Here is a 17,031-nt window from a genome sequence, read left to right on the forward strand (position 1 = left end):
AGGCCAGTTTCTGTGACTTGAGATGGTATAGTTAAATTAAGAACAGATAGGCTACTGGAATTTTCTAACTTCGTGCTGTATGTATACGAAACGCAGTAGACGAGGCTTCTGTGTTGATGCGCTAAAAGTTAAGACCTATTTAAGCAGAGTGCGCCAAGTCATTTCCAAAAAACAAACCTTAATTGGTAAAGTATGGTTCTATCTTTTTCATTTCTTGGTCTCTTAGCAGGCTACGCCTGAAGAAGCAAGTTTATGCTCGCGAAAGCTCGTGTAGAAGAATCAAAAATAAAGTTAACCTCAGAATGCCAATTTATATGTTGCTTTTTATTTTATCTTTTTCATTACATCCTTACCTGAGTATAGTTTAGTCTAGACTCTAGAGCAGTGGTTCTCAAACTGTGGTACGCGAAGGTATTTTAGGTGGTACGCGAAGATTTCGTCGGTATTTATTATATTCCAACCTGCTTCATGGTACATTCACATGAGAGAGGCAATGAATTGAGCTACGAAGGTTACGTGAGCGACTGTTTTTGAATTCTTCGGTAACAATTTCACATTCGTATTATTACGTGACAAATACACAACAAACAAAACAGTTCCGTTTCCTGTGTGCCTGTCAAATCAGTTGAGCTCGAGGGAGGATTAAAGTAACTTTATCAGTAAATTAGCAGGATAATTTTTAGCCATGTCGAATCGAAAGTATAATGCAGAATATATTAAGTATGGTTTCATTGCTATCGAGCACGGAGGAGAATGTTTGCCACAGTGTGTGCTATGCATGAAAACCCTTTCTAATGCATCCATGAAGCCTAGCTTGTTAAAACGACACCTTGAATCGAACCATGCAGAAAAAAAGAACAGAGACCAAAGTTATTTTGAGCGACTTGGGGTGAATGCAAAAAGACACCGCCTAGACCAGACTGGCCAGTTTCATCAAAAGAAGGTAGGGAAGGTAGAAGGAAGGTAGACTCTAGAGTCTAGAGGCTAAGCAAAAATAACTATCAGAAAAAAATAAAAAAATCTGTTTGTTGAATGGAAACTCTTTTTTGTTTTTACTGCTCTTCACAAAAGTTTTCATTAGCGTGCTGCAAGGACCGGTTAGATATTTTAGCAGTGGTTAAAACTAATGCGTTTGAAAATAAAACCCTTACTTTAATAAGAGTACGCCAAATTAGCGTGACATAGCTAATTACGAGAGTTAGATAAAGAAAATGATTTCGAGGACTTACTAAATATTACAACTTTAGATCATCTAAGCAAAAGCTTGACAATTGCCATAACAAGCGGCAACTCATTTAAGAAACCATGTTCATCGTGTTGATAGTTACAATCAGTTCTATATTAAGTATTCAAGCCCAGCAGGAAATGTTGACTTGTTCTCGTACGAGTAACACATTTCAGATTCCTGCCTTATCCAGCGTGACAACGCCGAGCGTTACGCAGCCCGGCGTGCAAGGAAAGCGAGGTCCTGTTGGGCAGAAAGGAGCTAAAGGCGAACCAGGGATACCCGATAATGAAGAACTAACTCGACTTCAAGGTCTGCAGTTTAACTTTGTTCAGTTGATTTCTTTATATTTTTTATTTAAAAACAAAATATAAATAAGTTTTCATCCATAACCATTGGAGGAAACATTTACGTCATTTATACCGGTCGAGCTGAAAAAACAAAGACTTGAAATGTAAACGATTTTGGTTAAATCTCACTTGTTACGATTTTATATATTTTTAGGTCTCATTAACACATTAAAAGAACAGCTGCACAATTCATTGACCGGTGGGTTTTGTTATGGGGCATATAATTAGTCGGCAGCAGCTGCAAAAAGCGTGTTATCATTACTTTAATAATATGATTTAGATTTAAGGAGAATGGTGGAGAATGTCGAAGCAGTGACACAACGTAACAAAAACGAAACTGTGTCCTTAAGGAGAGGTGCTGATAATATTTTTAAGTTATCTAATATACGATATGCTAAATGGAACATAAATTTTACTTTAACAAAATCATCTCTAAAGCAGTGGCAACAAGTTATATTAGTAACAAACTAAGCTTTACCAGAGCTCTTAGCTTCTTTGGACACCAACTCTGACTGGGTTACCATATTTAACGGTTATCAATATCGTAAAACAATGGATGAAGGTAACTGGACGCAGACAAGGGATGCTTGCCAAGCATTAGGAGGGGATTTAGCTTGGAGAGGAATACAGACTTTAAATATAAGAAAGTGTGTTTTTCCGTATGCTTTGCATGGTATTAAGCTGAAACGAAGCACTATTATAAGCCTGTATACAATTCATATTGTAGTTATGATATCACCTTTATTTTACTGAGGTTTGATCGTAGGTCAATTTTTCTTTGAGTGAGATTATCGTAACTTAGTTTAATGTTTTTTTAACGCTATATGCTTGTACTTTATCTTATACAAATGTGTAGAAAGCTCATTTCCGAACTTTCACTCTATTACGCATGGATTGGTTTAACTGACACGTCCGAAGAAGGCGTCTGGAGGTGCCTGGATGGATCACTCGCTTCATTAGACGGAACACTTTGGGATCGGAATGAACCAAATAATTCTGGTGGGCAAGAAAATTGTGCAGGATTACGAGAAAACGGTTTCAGCAATGACCTTAACTGTGGCTCTTGGTCTCATGTCGGCCTTTGCGAAAAAAAAGTCTGATATGTCAAGACGTGATGTTTTGCTGCCGCAACCAGAAATGATTTAATAGGCTACTGCACTTATACGCGGCTGACTATGTTTGATAAATTTACTGCATCCTAAAATGATTTAAGTTTTGACAAAATGAATGCTATTGTCCCTTTTTCGTATTAATATTATAACTTGCAAGTATATTTGTTTGTAAAAGGAAATAGAATTGAATGTACATAAGTAATTATTTTGGTGAGAATTGCTAATATTTACCTCCACTGCTTGTATACTAAAGGTTACAAGCGCGATACCAACTATAGCCTAATAATAATAAAATAAAATATTACTAAGCGGATAACACTCCATATTCATAAGGTGTGCATCTAACGTTATGGAAGAATCCCTCTTAAACGGTATTCACGTGGTGCCGTGTAGAATAAGGCAATGTGTGGTTTATACAACTACGTAAATTCTACTTAAATTACAAATTACATATTTTGTAAAACTGTATAGATAGAACAGATAGCGTACTGTAATCTGTACTTCCAGTTAAGCTAAGAATTCTGGCACGGTACAGTTTTGCATGTCGTCGCATCAAGATTTAGACTCAAAGCAACTACTTTAGTTAAATAAAAATTACTAACGCTATTTATTTTATATCGGTGAGCAATGAACATCGTGTTTTCTGGATTTGGCGCCAGGAAATTGCAACAAAATTATAAATAGCCTAGGTTATGTCGCATGCACAACTGAGAATGTTTGAAATGGTGCACACCACAGAGAATCATGGGTATTTTATTTCGCCTAATCGGACATACGTAAGACTTTCCAAATTAATTAAATATGTCTGATAAAAGTTTGCAAGCATACTGTAGTAGCAGTGGTGGAATTCAGCCGGTTCTTGGAAGTTTATTAACTTTCGCGAACCGGTTGTTAACAGGCGTATGTTATATCGGCCCCTGGTCAATATAGCATGCTGCAAGTGAGAGCCGGATGTTAAAATATTTGAATCCCACCACTGTGTAGCAGCGTAGGCCGGTGTCTGTTTTTTTAAAAATATACGGATAAATTAAAAACAGAAAATGCTCTTTTCTATAGTGGCGTGTTGCAGGTAGGCTACAAAATGCAATATACGATGCCAAGTTGACAATTATTTCATGTAAAATATTTCAAAAAAAGAGTTGTGACTTTTTTCGCTTGTAGGCCTACAGGAAATCAACGAAAATCCAAAAATATTTTTGTTATGATCGAGGGATTTTTTCCAGCTTTACCGTTTTATCTTAGTCATTTAGGAAGTAGAGTGTGCCAAGTCACTTAATACAAAAGTAAATTAAGAATTGTTTCTTTTTCACAATACCCCAGCCTGACCTGAGTAAGCAAGCTTAGTCGAAAAACAATGTTTTGTGTATAACAGAAAGAATGTTTTCAGTTTTTCACAGCTCATTTTGGCGAAAGTTTGACGTTAGCCGACAACTCACGCAATAAACCATGTACAACAGTACTGATAGTTACAATCGGTTCCATATTAAATAGCCTGCAGCCTAAGAAATGTTGAAAATGAAAACTAACTTGACTTTATTGTCAATTCGTTAATTGAGACGGGACATATCTTATTCGAAGTTGTGCAAAATTAATGTGACTGCAGTGTATTTTAGTAAAGTTTTAGCTGATACTTGGGCTGAGTAAATTGATGAGAAGAGTTTCAGGACGCTTGCAAAATTTCTGTTATTTCTGGAACAGATCTGATTTTATAAAATGAGCATGACCGATATACCCGTATTTACGCTTTGGTAAATTTTGAACTGCATTGCTTTCAAATGGGATGACAAAATGAAAAAACAAATATCATAAAATTCGCTCCACTCTGGTTTCGATGGGTTTTGAAAATAAAACAATATTAGCAGTGGTTACAATTAACAAATCATTGACCGTTCAAGTTTTATGTGCATATGAAATTACAAAAATCTACGCTTCCAAATGGTAAGAACAATAGTTAATGCGGCAATAAATCTAGTCAAGCCTTTAAACGTAAATTGTTCTTGCAGTACGATTCATACAAAGCACAAAATTATCATTTTATAGAAATAAAACACAGTATTACAGTGCAGTGTTTCCGCAAATACGTACTAAAAGGCAGCAGCAAAACGAAAGAAAATATTGCACATCACTACGGCAGCTGGCAAGAACCTTCAATAAACTTTTGGAACTCTTTCAGTTGATTGGTATCCGCGAATCCTACAATCCAACGGTCTTTCTTGCCATGGCGACGTACAGTAACATAACAAACACTGCATTTTGTCTCTGTTTCAAATTTCACAATGCTGTCGACAGAAGCTTCAGCGACAACTTGTTGCGTCACGACGAAAATATGACGATGTGATACAACAAGAGAAGAAAAGCTGCGATGATCCACCTCCAAAAAAAGAAAAAAATTTGTCAATATTTCATCACATCTGGGTAAATCAGAACGGCACTATACACTCGTCACTTGTCTAAATCCAAATCTTTCTATATGTGCGTTCTCTTAACCTTATTGCGTACAATTGGTTATCAACGTACAGTATATCTAGGAAACCTCTCCACTGCTAGAGTCCTACTCACTAAACAAAATCGACCAAAACTCAAATAATGAAGTAAAACATACAAATACAAGCGAAACCAATACCTATAAAAGAGTATCTAGGCTAAAAACAGTTTCCTAACCTGTTGCGAAATGCTCGCACGTATTGTATCAAGCCACTTGGTTACATCGTCATCTCGGGCGCGAAATTCGATAAAATGAGAATTGTGTAATACAAGCCTGAAATCTGTGCTATTTCTCAGCGTACAGTGGAGGCAGTTCTGTAGGAATAGGCAGCAGTCCGGTTTTACAGAGGTTCTAAAAAGTAATGATTATAGTTATAGTCTCACGTTTACCAAATAACACAAAATGCTACGATGTGTGAACGCGCATAAATGGCTGCATTATATATATCTAATTGACAAAGCTATGGTTACAGCATTGAAAATATTCACTTGGACGAGTATTGGTAGAATATTCCATCTTCAACCACGCAGTATACTTCTACCCATTTTTGAAAGAGCTTGCCTTCTTTGCGTTTCAAATATCCACTTATGCCACCTAAGAATAACCACGTTGAGGTTAAAAATTCATCAGTGCTGTTACGACTGGAGTCATTTACTTGAGTTATTGGCTCATTGGTTTTCCCACAACTTGACTTGACTCGAGCCAAATGTCCTAAACGACTCGAATCACGTAATGACAGTTGCATTAGTATAAATTAACTTTTAGGTAAACAAAAGGGACACTTTTCTAAAAAAAATTCGCTTCTTTGAAAAACATTATCAACCTATTTTGGAGACAATCATGCCATTGTAGTAACTACAGTAACTTCAAAGTGAAGGTCAAGACTAAAAACAGGTTGGCCTTAAATCAAAGAGTAGTTGTCAGTAAATATACTGGTGAAAGGATTTGTACTAGTATGTAGTGAATAAGCAGTTACTGCCATAAATAAGTGGCAAAAAAAACGATTTCATCGCTTACTTATGACGAAAATGGCGGTTCTTATCACGTCACAACAAAAGAAACGATAGCAGCCTACGGTACAATTTAGTCTTGGTTGTTGCCTCTAGTCTAGTCCGGTACCAGAAACTGCGGTAAAAACAAGAATGCTTCACCAGTTTACATACTGTCATCTGTGACATCCCTATGCTAAAAATAAACATTACCTGCTACTAATCATCTACCTATGGAGACGTATTCGATACAAAACGCGTTAGCTACACTACTATAGCTAATACAAACCCCAGTCCTCAAGTAAATGGTTTTCACATTGTGACGCCATAATCACCGTCCTCTTTGTCATAATAGGAGGCAAAATTTGCGATATAATTTTGGCAATAACTGTTTAACCACTACGTATTATTAAAAATCCTTTCACCAGTATGTTTACTGACAATTAACTTCGAGAGTCGAGGAACAGTTTAAATTGATTAGACCTGACTTGAGTCAAAACTGAAATTGGCTTGACCTGACTCGAGTCAGAAAAAGTGACTTGGATTAAAGTCCTGGAATTTATATTTGCAACGCATGTTATACACAGGAATCAAAACTAAAAATACTCTTCATACGTTTATAAAACTACCTAGTTAATGATTAGGTTACCTGGTATAGCACCTTTCCAGTTTACCACAAAATGCATAGTAATGTTGCAATCTATGTAAGAAATACCAAGCTTCATGGCAATAAGGCGTTTTAACAGGTCTTCATGTTTTGAACAATCGATGACAAGTTTGAATGCCTGCAAAAAAAAACAAGATAGGTTGAAACATTTAACAGTACTTATTACTTTTTGCATGTATTGATGTATATTTCCTTATTCCAAACTTACCATATCTTTCTTTTTATGATATGTATTAAATCCTTTTAAAGCAGCATCAATGATATTTTGTGTAAGCCCGGAATCAGCTGTATAGCAGTGTTGGCTTTGACTTGAACCAGTCGAAATTGTAAATCCCTGTAAATGGGTAGATTTGTCAGGTAATATCAAAACCCAACTTCAAGTCCCAACCAATGAGAAAAATATAATACCTGTTTTCCAAACAAAAGATCAACGTTCATATCACTGTAGGAAACATGGGTCTCCCTTCTGTAAACATCCTTAGAATATCGCATGAAATAAACATATTCATCTGTAATCAAGAGTGCCATCTGCTGAAATGGAATCTTCGCTGCCTAAAATATATTTGCATATCATTGAAACCTGTCAGGAACTTCATTGTTTTTGACAGGTAGTTTATTATATTATTAACGCAGTAAACAGCAGTAAACGCAGCTTGCAAACAAACCTGATATTTCATGCATATTTATGATATTTGATGATTTACCGATTTGAAGTACGATAACCATAGATTAAACTAAGCAGGAAATATATTTCAAAAATACTTCACCAATAACATGCTTTCATCTTCAGACTCCATAATTTCTAGCATAAAATGAAGACGAAGGTTATTGTCCAGTTTTAAGATTGATGCTTTTTTGTCAATCTGACTTTTATCTTCATTAAGTTCATTCATGCTGCACTGTGGAGCAGAGACGATCACAAAATTATCATTACTGTCTCCATCGGCCTCATTTAGATGATTTAGATGAGTCAAAGGATGGCTATCAAACAATTCTGAGTCTACTGCATCAGAAGACAGGGAGCGCGACGTAGTAGGTGAAATGTCATTTTCATTTTGCCTGTGACTTACACGAGGCAAAGATGGAGAATCATCACCAATCTTTTCATTTTGGCCTGGGGACTTTAAATCATAAATTGAATCACAGTGGGGTTCTGAAATAAAATCAGAGTCCAATAAATAATGGGTACTATTGGTTGCAGGTTTATTATTTGACTTCTCCAACATAAGTGATCCAGTATAAACTCCAGTGAGCGAATGTACTGCATCTGAGGACAAACTAGAAGACTGTGTGCTTAAAGACATGAAAGAAGAACGTTCCTGTAAGTCTTCTATTGAATTGGATTCAATTTTGATGGAACTGAGGTCACCAGAAACCATTTTTTGAGTTTCCAGAGTGTGTTGAACAGTATCTGTGATTGGAAACAAAGAGCATTGCTCTAGGAACAATTCATTATTTGCCTCCGACGTTGTTGCTTCACCAACAGCAGTTGTCAGTTGGTAGTCAACAGAATCACGACACTGGTCAAATGCTTTTCTAGTACTTAAATTCACATTACCGCGCTCTTGACATATTTTTCCTTTGTCCACAGCAGTTATACAACTTGACTTTAGCAAAGAATTTGACTGTGTCATTTCAATCTTACAAGAAAGTTTGGCAGCAGATATAGATTCATCAGTTGCAGTTGAAGATGCCATATTGCAATAATTTGCTTCATTACTGTTATCAGCTTGACCTCTGTTATTAGTTAACGGTATCACTTTACTATTGCACAATGGGTCACTGAAGTTTGGTGATATGGTTAAAGGTAAGGACAACTCTGGTGACGTACTTATCAAAGAGCCATTACGTTTGCAAATTACCGGTAAAACTTCTTTATTACCAGAATGTTCATATAACAAACTGCTGCCTCTTAATTTTGGGGAGACACTTGATACAGATGGGGCCACACATGTATTCTCAGATGAGGTACTGGAACTGGCTGTGGAAATATGTCTTCCCTTTGAAATACTGCATTTCTTACGAAAATTTTTGTGGACGACTTCAATGGGAGTATCGACAACCAATACATGCAAGTCATGCCTTCTTAAACTACTCGTAGAATATTGCATAGCTACTCCTTCCCAGGGCTTCTCATATACGGAATGGTCAATATCAAAAGGGTTTAGCCTTGTAGCAAGTGAGACATTGTCTTCATTAATGCTGTGCATGGATGAATTGAATATTGGTGTACATTTTCTTCCACTTTGATTTGCGTTAGTAGATTTAGCAACAATGACATCTTTAGTATGAGATACTGAGAGAGATGCACCAAGCTGCATATCATCAGCTTCACGAAATTCATGGCTAACATTACCATTTTCTACCAGCGTTGGATTTGATAGCGGTAATTCACCTTTATTAACATGGATATTGGCATATGTTTTAAATTCTTTCAATGGAACACTTTTATTTTCCACTTTGTCCTCTTTTATTGAAACTAAGCTTGAAGCGTTCTGCCAAAGCTTATGTAAAGACTGTGTAACCATTTTACTGCTGCTGGTGAGAGATTCTGTGCCAATATACACAGAGGATCCCTTGTTTGATTTTGGTTTTTGGGGAATACCAGGTATGCCATTTGTTGTTTGTAGAAACTTTGGATGGACAACTGCAATGTCAAGATGACGCTGATTCTGAAATATGCACGAATTTGAAGACAACATGAAAAAATTGCATAACAAGTAGAACTGTTGAATTCATTAGTTTATTATATTAAGTATAACTTTTACATTCCACTCACAATATCAAGAGAAAAAGAAATGCATTCCAAACCGCAAAGCAAACTTTGGATTAATTCATTCTGAAACAAATCAAAACAAATACCATCAAGAAAAATACCTAGAAACATTTTTCGACTAATGATAATGTTTACAGTATGTTGTGTTATTTTACATTGCAAAGATCAAAATTAAAATTCAGATATTTACTTAATAACTTTTAATACTTTGTCAAACAAAATTGCTTATTCAGATGAGTAATACTTAGTCAGCACAAAAGCTTACCGTGGATGAAGAAACATGACTCCATCTAAAACCAGCAAAGTCCAAGAAATATTAATAATATACACGTATGTATATACATATATAACATCTAGTTATAATGATAAGACTAGAATACCAACTGCAGTTTAACGAATTAAAGCTTTTAAAGACGATAAATAATGCAATTGGTCAAGATTACAATTATTGTGCTAATAACAATAAATCGTTTTGTATAATGAAATGAAAGCCTAATTTAGAGAAGTTCTTACGTGCAGTAGTATGGCAGAATCATGTCCAGGTTTTGTTTTGCACTTGCCAATACACTTTCAAGAAAGCCATCATTCAGTGTTATATACAGCCAAGCACGACCTTAGTATTGTATAAAGAGGTCAATAAAGCTTTTTACTTCTAATTACGGCTGTAAAGATTGTTAGACCATCAAATTTTCAATACATGCTGGTTTAACTTTTAATAGTATCAGCTGCTAATTGCATACATACTCATATAACCAACAACAATTTCACATCAACATGGTACAAAATTATTTGAGACAGACTAACTTTTTCCAAGTTGGGAAACTACGTTGGTCAAATGTTCAATCTTATAAACAGCATCACGAGGCATGAAGTTTTTCATCGCCTTCCAATAACCACCATGGTAATTCCTTAACCTACAACAAAATACATCAAAACAGGACAATTTACTGGTTGCTATAAAACGCATCTTGTTCATTGACATCGATTTCTTAAAAATAAAGCAGCAGTGATAAGCATAATAAAAAGTCTGATTGAAGCTTGTGGTCATTCTTACCCATAAACAAATATTTCCTCTAAACATCTAAGCAAAGGCAAAACACAGTGATCTTCAGCAGTAAACGAGACTTCAGAAGTATTTTGTGAAAGTTCTTGATGTATCTATGAATAAAGTTCAGCATGAAAATTGTGAAACTTGGTTGTAAAATATACACCAATGCATTAGAACAGTGGTTCTTGATTGATTTGGTAGCCCGCCTCCCTTGCAGAAGGAAAAATCGTTTTCACACATCTTGCACCATTTATGTAAAGTTTTAATGGGATAATTTTGATATTATCGTCTGCACAGAAATAGTCCCAAATAATTGAGAAGCACCAGACTGAAAGCACAAAGAAATGAAAAGGGTGATAAATATATATTCGAAAAGTTTCAATACTTAGTTAAATGGACACAGTTATTTAAGACTTATCCCATCCCTAGTTATCATATTATAATGTGGGCCGCACCAACAAATCAAAGATAAGCTTAGCAAAGTCATTTAAAAAAGATTGTTCTTATTTTCTTGTGCAGTTCCGAGCATGAATATGTTGTTGCCGTCTAACGTCAACATAAATGCATCAATAAATGTAGTGCCAAAATTTACGCCACTTTAACATAATCCTTATAATAAAAAACCTAGAGCAAAATGGCAATTCTGTAACAGAAAATTGGCGCATTATACAAACTTTCCAGTAGGGGTTGTTGACAATATTTTCTGCGTTTTACAGAAATTGAAGTAACCATTGGAAAACAGGAACGGTAATATTCACAAGCTTTAACCGACAAGAAAACTGAAATTATCTTGAACACAATTAACCAGACAAGCTCATTTAATATCAGATTTATGAGATGGTGGTCGGCCAATTCAACTTACAGATGGTTCAACAAAAGACAATTAAACCCAAGCACTATCCAACGCACTGATGTTGGTTGGGTTGCCCTTGTTTTAAACATCCTTGGTTAAATTGACCTAGAACCTTATAAAGTTAGTAATTAGCTAATCATGTTACAAGATTATAGATCATACACCGTAAGCTACCTTTGCTGTTGACTCATAGATCATTCTTAAAAATTCACATTGCTTATTATGACATCACAATTAATCGTGCCACTTGTATAAAAAAAATGGTGTAGCAATGCTTGGTGCTGTAGGTTGCCCTAGGAATTTTCGAGAGCCGCATGCAACTCGCGAGTTTGACACCTCTGGTCTGCATTACAACAGTTAAACCTTGGTCTTGACGGGCCACATGAACTAAGGTGGCAGACCACATTTGGCCTGCAGTCCTGGAGTTTGGTTCCTGTGATTCAGGACATTTCACACGAATCAACTCAAGTCATTGCAACACTGTTTTATTTAGGTTGAAGAAGCTTTTGAAAAACCTATTGTATTCGAGCAAGTTTAGAAAAATGTGTACTTACAATTTTTATTGCTTTAGAAAGCTTTTCAATGCACTGTGCAGGCTGTGACTCATCCATAGAGAATAAGTACATATGATTCAATCATCGATAACGTTACAAACTTCAACAATCCTTTTCATGGTTATAGCCAAGTTCATAAAGTTATCTTTATAAAATGTGTTTATATTTATAAAGACATTTTCAAAACATAATCTATTAAACTAAAACAAACCCAAAAGTTTCAGCTTATAGGATATGACAAATTAATTAATTTTAATACATTAAATGAAAGTTCAGAGTAATATGGCAAACATAAACCTTACGTGTACCATATTGAACTATAAATGCAACAAAGACTGTTCTTTTCATAATTTATAAACCCTCGCAATGCTAAGTGTAACACACACAATGTGAGACTCATTAACAATAAGGCCTAATTTTTCATCTTCCTGACAATTCATAATAACCAAACAAAAAACAAAGTGATCTTTCAAGTAACGCTCAACCTTTTGTCTTGGTGGGCTTTTTTCTATCATGAAAGCAATTGCGATCCCACCAATGTTTCTGAGTGTAAACTCATGTAGCAAAATTTACTTTCAAAATTATGAACTGCTTCTTAAGATTTTGACAAAACAAAGGAAAACATGTTTGAGCACAATTTCTCTTACCAAAGAAAACCTTTGAACAATTATATATCATGAAGTAAGCCAACTGTACAGAATGTTATAGAATAAGCCAATAATTCTAAAACAAAAAGGTTTCAAGAGTTGGAGTTCACCTTGAGCTAATTGCCACCGATATTTGATTGATTTGGTCTGACCTCTCTTTTTAAAGCGAAAACGTTTCTATCTCTTTTTTTTGTCAGATTTTTATAGTAAGACAACAAAAATGCCAAAAGATACAAACTGTAGTTATAACACGGAAAACTCTATTTCTAAATTGACTTACCCTTAAACAGTATCCTAATGGTAAAAACCTTTATTATATCTTATATGACTACAAACCTTCCTCATAAAGTAAAGCAAGTTAGCTCAAAATATTTTTATTTGGTGAAGATCAGTCCGGGCCCAGGATCATCACAGTTGAAAGTGTGGCACGTGTAAGCACAAGATTCACCGTACAGCCGAAGTTTTTCATCTTCACACTGATTTATAATGAATAAACCAGAAAAATTGATTGATTGAACGCCAATTTATAATAAATTAACAAACAATTGAGGCTTCAGTGTACACCAAGATTTGCATCTTTGCCTCCATGAGTTATCGTCAAAAACAGCCATTCTTTCTAGTTGGGATCAGACCAAGCGCAGAACTAAAAAGCAATTGAATTGTCCTGAATGCCTTGCCTAAGTGCCAGACTACAATTTGGCATAGGCGCACTCAATACTGTTTTTCACTTTAGGTGTGTAATTTTACGCTTAATGATTTGACATGTGGAACATCTATGCACTCAATTTTTAATTGATTTGGAGACTGAATTGGTCAAACTGTATACATTACTATGTAACTGCGAACCTAAGAACGCACTTCAACTGCATCCAAACATTTTTGACACACCCGCACATGTAATTTTTGGTTGTTTGGCGCAGGCTAGATCTTGCTGAAAACGGCCCAACTGCATTGTACCAATAGCACAATTACAATCACCATTGTCAGATTATAAACAGTCGGACAGACAACAACAGAAACAAAAATTTCATACCAGTTGACTGAACCTGGACTACATTTCGTACCTGCACTTCTAGTGCGCACTCACAGGCTACCAAATGATGGGCCTGTATCGAAAGCTTGCTTTTTAGCATAGGTAAATTTACGCTAAATAAATTAGTGTCTATGTTTTACACCACGCTAGTATTAAAACTGTAATTATTTTCTTCTGCAACTAATTCCTATTTTAATAAATGGAGTTGATTATAAAACCAGTGGCGTCGACCTGCTCATCCATGCCACTGCCACTGTCAAGTTACAACTGTCAAGAGCTGAAGCTAAGGGAATTTCACCGAACTTGCAGCAGTCTTTGTATGCATGTTTCTTGTGACGCCACACCAGAAGCTGACATTTAGGTCAGTGGCGTAACGATATTTTCTCCATCGCCATGTTGGAGATCTCCGGCGGATCATAAAAACTTTCTCTGTCAGCTTGTTTGCTAAAAAATTGCTATAAGTCATGCGAAAACGCATAAAAACCATGACCATAATTCATTAAATGCCTGCAAAATTCAGCTAATTGCACATAATTGTGCTCATTAATGCATATAAATTGCGTCACTGCATATAAAATCCTGACTGACTCCACCTGAATGAGAATGAATAAAAAGGAACAATATCAATCGAAAGATTTAAAGAGCACAAAACTAATATAGCAAACTCCAAAAGAAATTGGTGTAGATCCAGATTGGAAAGTTTGCTAAGTGCATGGAGGATGAAATTTAATTGAGCGTATAATGGCTTTTGTTTGATCTTGTTGCGAGGGGGATTTCTCACAAAAATAGCAAACTTTCCAATCTGGATGTAGATTGCGTAGACCATCTGAAAAAGCTTTTCCTTGAAAGTTTGTTTTAAAAGGACCTCAAGGCGTCAACCTAACCATGCAGGTCTTTAGTACGGAGATTTACAAATTTTGCTAATGAAGTGCATGACTATTTCCCCGTGATGCAGCCTGTTGTTAAACTAAACATAAGCGGTTAGATTAGGAGAATGGGTATACAAAAAGTTGACTTTAGCTATTTAAGCTTTTATTGGAGTCAATTTAGATTAGAAAGTTCATTTAGGTTAGGTTACTATGATCAGGCCTATCATATTTTTGTGATTGAAAACCGGGACGCTTCAGAATAACGAGCCTTATCAGATAAATGTGGTTCATATTTTACTAGAAGTATGGAACTATTTTAGATTCCTATCGTCAGGTACAGCTAAAGTAGTAAGACACCAAGAAAAACCAAAACAATGTATTTTACTAGGAAACAAAACAATGTTCAAGCATTTGTAAATTTACATAGTCGTCCAATCATAATTTTCTGTAAACAATACCTTCTTTAAGAAGTCATTATTCGATTTTATTTCAAAATCACAGCAGGAAAAGTGAGTATTATTTTTGCAGGTGATAAGGGCTTTCACATTCAAATGGTTTTTGCCGAAGGAAATGCAAACAAGTATTGATACGAAATAAGTTCTTTCAATAACCTAACTGCGAAAAGAACACCACCTCCTACTGGCCTACTATTGCTGAACTAGCGCTAACAATCAACCCACTACTGGACCAATTACCCGCTACAATGACGTAACAATTACTTTCAAATTTAATATAACGAAACAAGAACACGCATCAGGCATCACTCTTCAGCAAGTTAGCTAAACAGACCAATCACAGAATACTAATATTCATGTAGTGTAGGGCAATGCTGGCTGACTAAATACCAAAGCGGGACTTTTTGGTTGACTGACCGGGGCGCCGGGACAAAGCCTTAAAAACCGGGACTGTCCAGGCTAAAACAGGACGTATGGTAATCCTCACTATGTTATAACTTTAAAGTTAGGTTAACAAGAAACTGTGAAAAGTAGTTTCGAACGCACCATTTTTTCCGGTGATATAGGCTAGTGGCAGCGGTTACCTTTTGCTAAACATCGACCACAGTCCAAACGCCCCTGGGAATTTCCCTAATACAAAAGTGTGTAATGTATACAAAGTGTTGATTCATAGAAAACTAACATCCATACCTAAGTTGTTTTTTAAGATTAAGTTGTGTCATACACTACTATAAGACTTTTATAGTTGTCTGTGGTTGTGTGAAGGCGCTCGGGTGTTTTCTGTTTTGTCACGGTTGAGTGCGACAACTTTTTTCACAGCTGATGTACAGTGGTATTGTACATTATGTTAGCAGCATGAGCTAGTTTCCGATCAATTTCCTTTTTTAAATCACTGATGTTGAAAACAACGGAGATTTAAAAAGCTTCATCGCTCGTTTTCCCGTTTTTGTTCTCGTTATTTTTTAATAATTCAAAGAAATTTTCACTTCGGCACATTTTCGAAAATCAATTGCATTTGCATATTGCAAGTTTGGATGGAATTGCGTCTAACTCTAGCCTAATAAATGTTATGAAATTTCATGGAAACCGATGTTGAAGAGTTTTGTTTAGGTCACACCTGCCACGAATGATCAATAAAAAAGTAGAGTATCAAGAACCTTCTAAAATTATAGATTCTGTAATTAGTATATAATATAGACAGTTAGACACCCACATTCACTAATTTCATAGGCTATTATTCATTTTCAAACATATTTCGCTTAAAGCGAGGGGCAAGTCCAAAAACAAGTTAATCTTATATGAAAGAACACTAGTAACTGAACATTCTGGTAAAATATTTTTGAAAAATAATTCGTGGTTAGGTAGTAATTATCGGCAAAAGAATATCACAAAAAGTCTCAGTTTTTGGCCTTCGTTGTGACGTTGATGAAGACTCTTCTAATGTCATAGATTAGTCAAGTTGCTTAACAACATGCTGCTGCTGTTGCTCTCATTGCGCGGTAGTCAACTGAAGTCAGAAGTGTAGGTCAAAGGAGTTTAGTCTATGTTCAATTAGGTGATGTGATGCATTGTAATTGAATAAATTGCCATTGTTTTAAACATAAAAAATCCGGTTATAATCCAGCCCAACCATTTGCGTCCGTGAAGTTAGGGTATCCTTTGGACCGCATAGGCTACCCGTCAAACCGGTAGTGTACCGGTTGCCGTTGTTGGGCTATAGTCTGTTACCTATCAAGCTATTGACAGTTAGGGCAACCTATACAGCTGTAACAGATACATACGTGACATACAGTAGGTAGGCCTACTGTGTTGCTAAACTTATGAATTTGCGAATGTTAGGTGCGATTACCTATGACATCACAAGAGCTTTCATCTACTTCACAATTAAAGCCAATTTTGTGATTTTCTTTTGCTTATAATTACCTAACCAAGAATTATTTTTCAAAACTGTTTCACCAGAATATTCAG

At 35.7% G+C, this 17,031-nt stretch overlaps 2 protein-coding genes across 4 annotated transcripts; one reads left to right on the forward strand and one right to left on the reverse strand.

Annotated features, from left to right (window-relative positions):
* The first annotated feature begins 1,161 nt into the window (after positions 1–1,161).
* LOC143448851 (CD209 antigen-like protein C) lies at positions 1,162–2,963 on the forward strand. 2 transcript variants are annotated; one of them, XM_076948766.1, is made up of 5 exons: positions 1,173–1,537; positions 1,730–1,774; positions 1,856–1,930; positions 2,057–2,222; positions 2,432–2,963. In XM_076948766.1, exons 1-5 carry the CDS (start codon positions 1,306–1,308, stop codon positions 2,673–2,675), a joined length of 762 nt encoding a protein of 253 aa, XP_076804881.1. In that variant the 5' UTR covers positions 1,173–1,305; the 3' UTR covers positions 2,676–2,963. The 2 variants fall into 2 exon arrangements, with proteins under 2 accessions (XP_076804883.1, XP_076804881.1); XM_076948768.1 differs by lacking the exon at positions 1,730–1,774 and having other exon boundaries at positions 1,162–1,537.
* A 1,444-nt stretch (positions 2,964–4,407) lies between these two features.
* On the reverse strand, positions 4,408–14,157 carry LOC143448852 (uncharacterized). 2 transcript variants are annotated; one of them, XM_076948769.1, is made up of 13 exons: positions 12,060–14,153; positions 10,659–10,762; positions 10,409–10,518; positions 10,118–10,217; positions 9,870–9,894; positions 9,608–9,667; positions 7,596–9,500; positions 7,237–7,380; positions 7,037–7,162; positions 6,811–6,946; positions 5,661–5,766; positions 5,349–5,523; positions 4,408–5,058 (listed from the first exon to the last, which is right to left on the reverse strand). In XM_076948769.1, exons 1-13 carry the CDS (start codon positions 12,129–12,131, stop codon positions 4,813–4,815), a joined length of 3,309 nt encoding a protein of 1,102 aa, XP_076804884.1. In that variant the 5' UTR covers positions 12,132–14,153; the 3' UTR covers positions 4,408–4,812. The 2 variants fall into 2 exon arrangements, 1 of the variants encoding a protein (XP_076804884.1); XR_013114486.1 differs by lacking the exon at positions 4,408–5,058 and adding an exon at positions 6,190–6,297 and having other exon boundaries at positions 5,492–5,523; positions 12,060–14,157.
* Positions 14,158–17,031: the final 2,874 nt, after the last annotated feature.

The sequence above is a fragment of the Clavelina lepadiformis genome, chromosome 3 (assembly GCF_947623445.1).
Source record: "Clavelina lepadiformis chromosome 3, kaClaLepa1.1, whole genome shotgun sequence".
NCBI classification, from domain to species: domain Eukaryota; kingdom Metazoa; phylum Chordata; class Ascidiacea; order Aplousobranchia; family Clavelinidae; genus Clavelina; species Clavelina lepadiformis.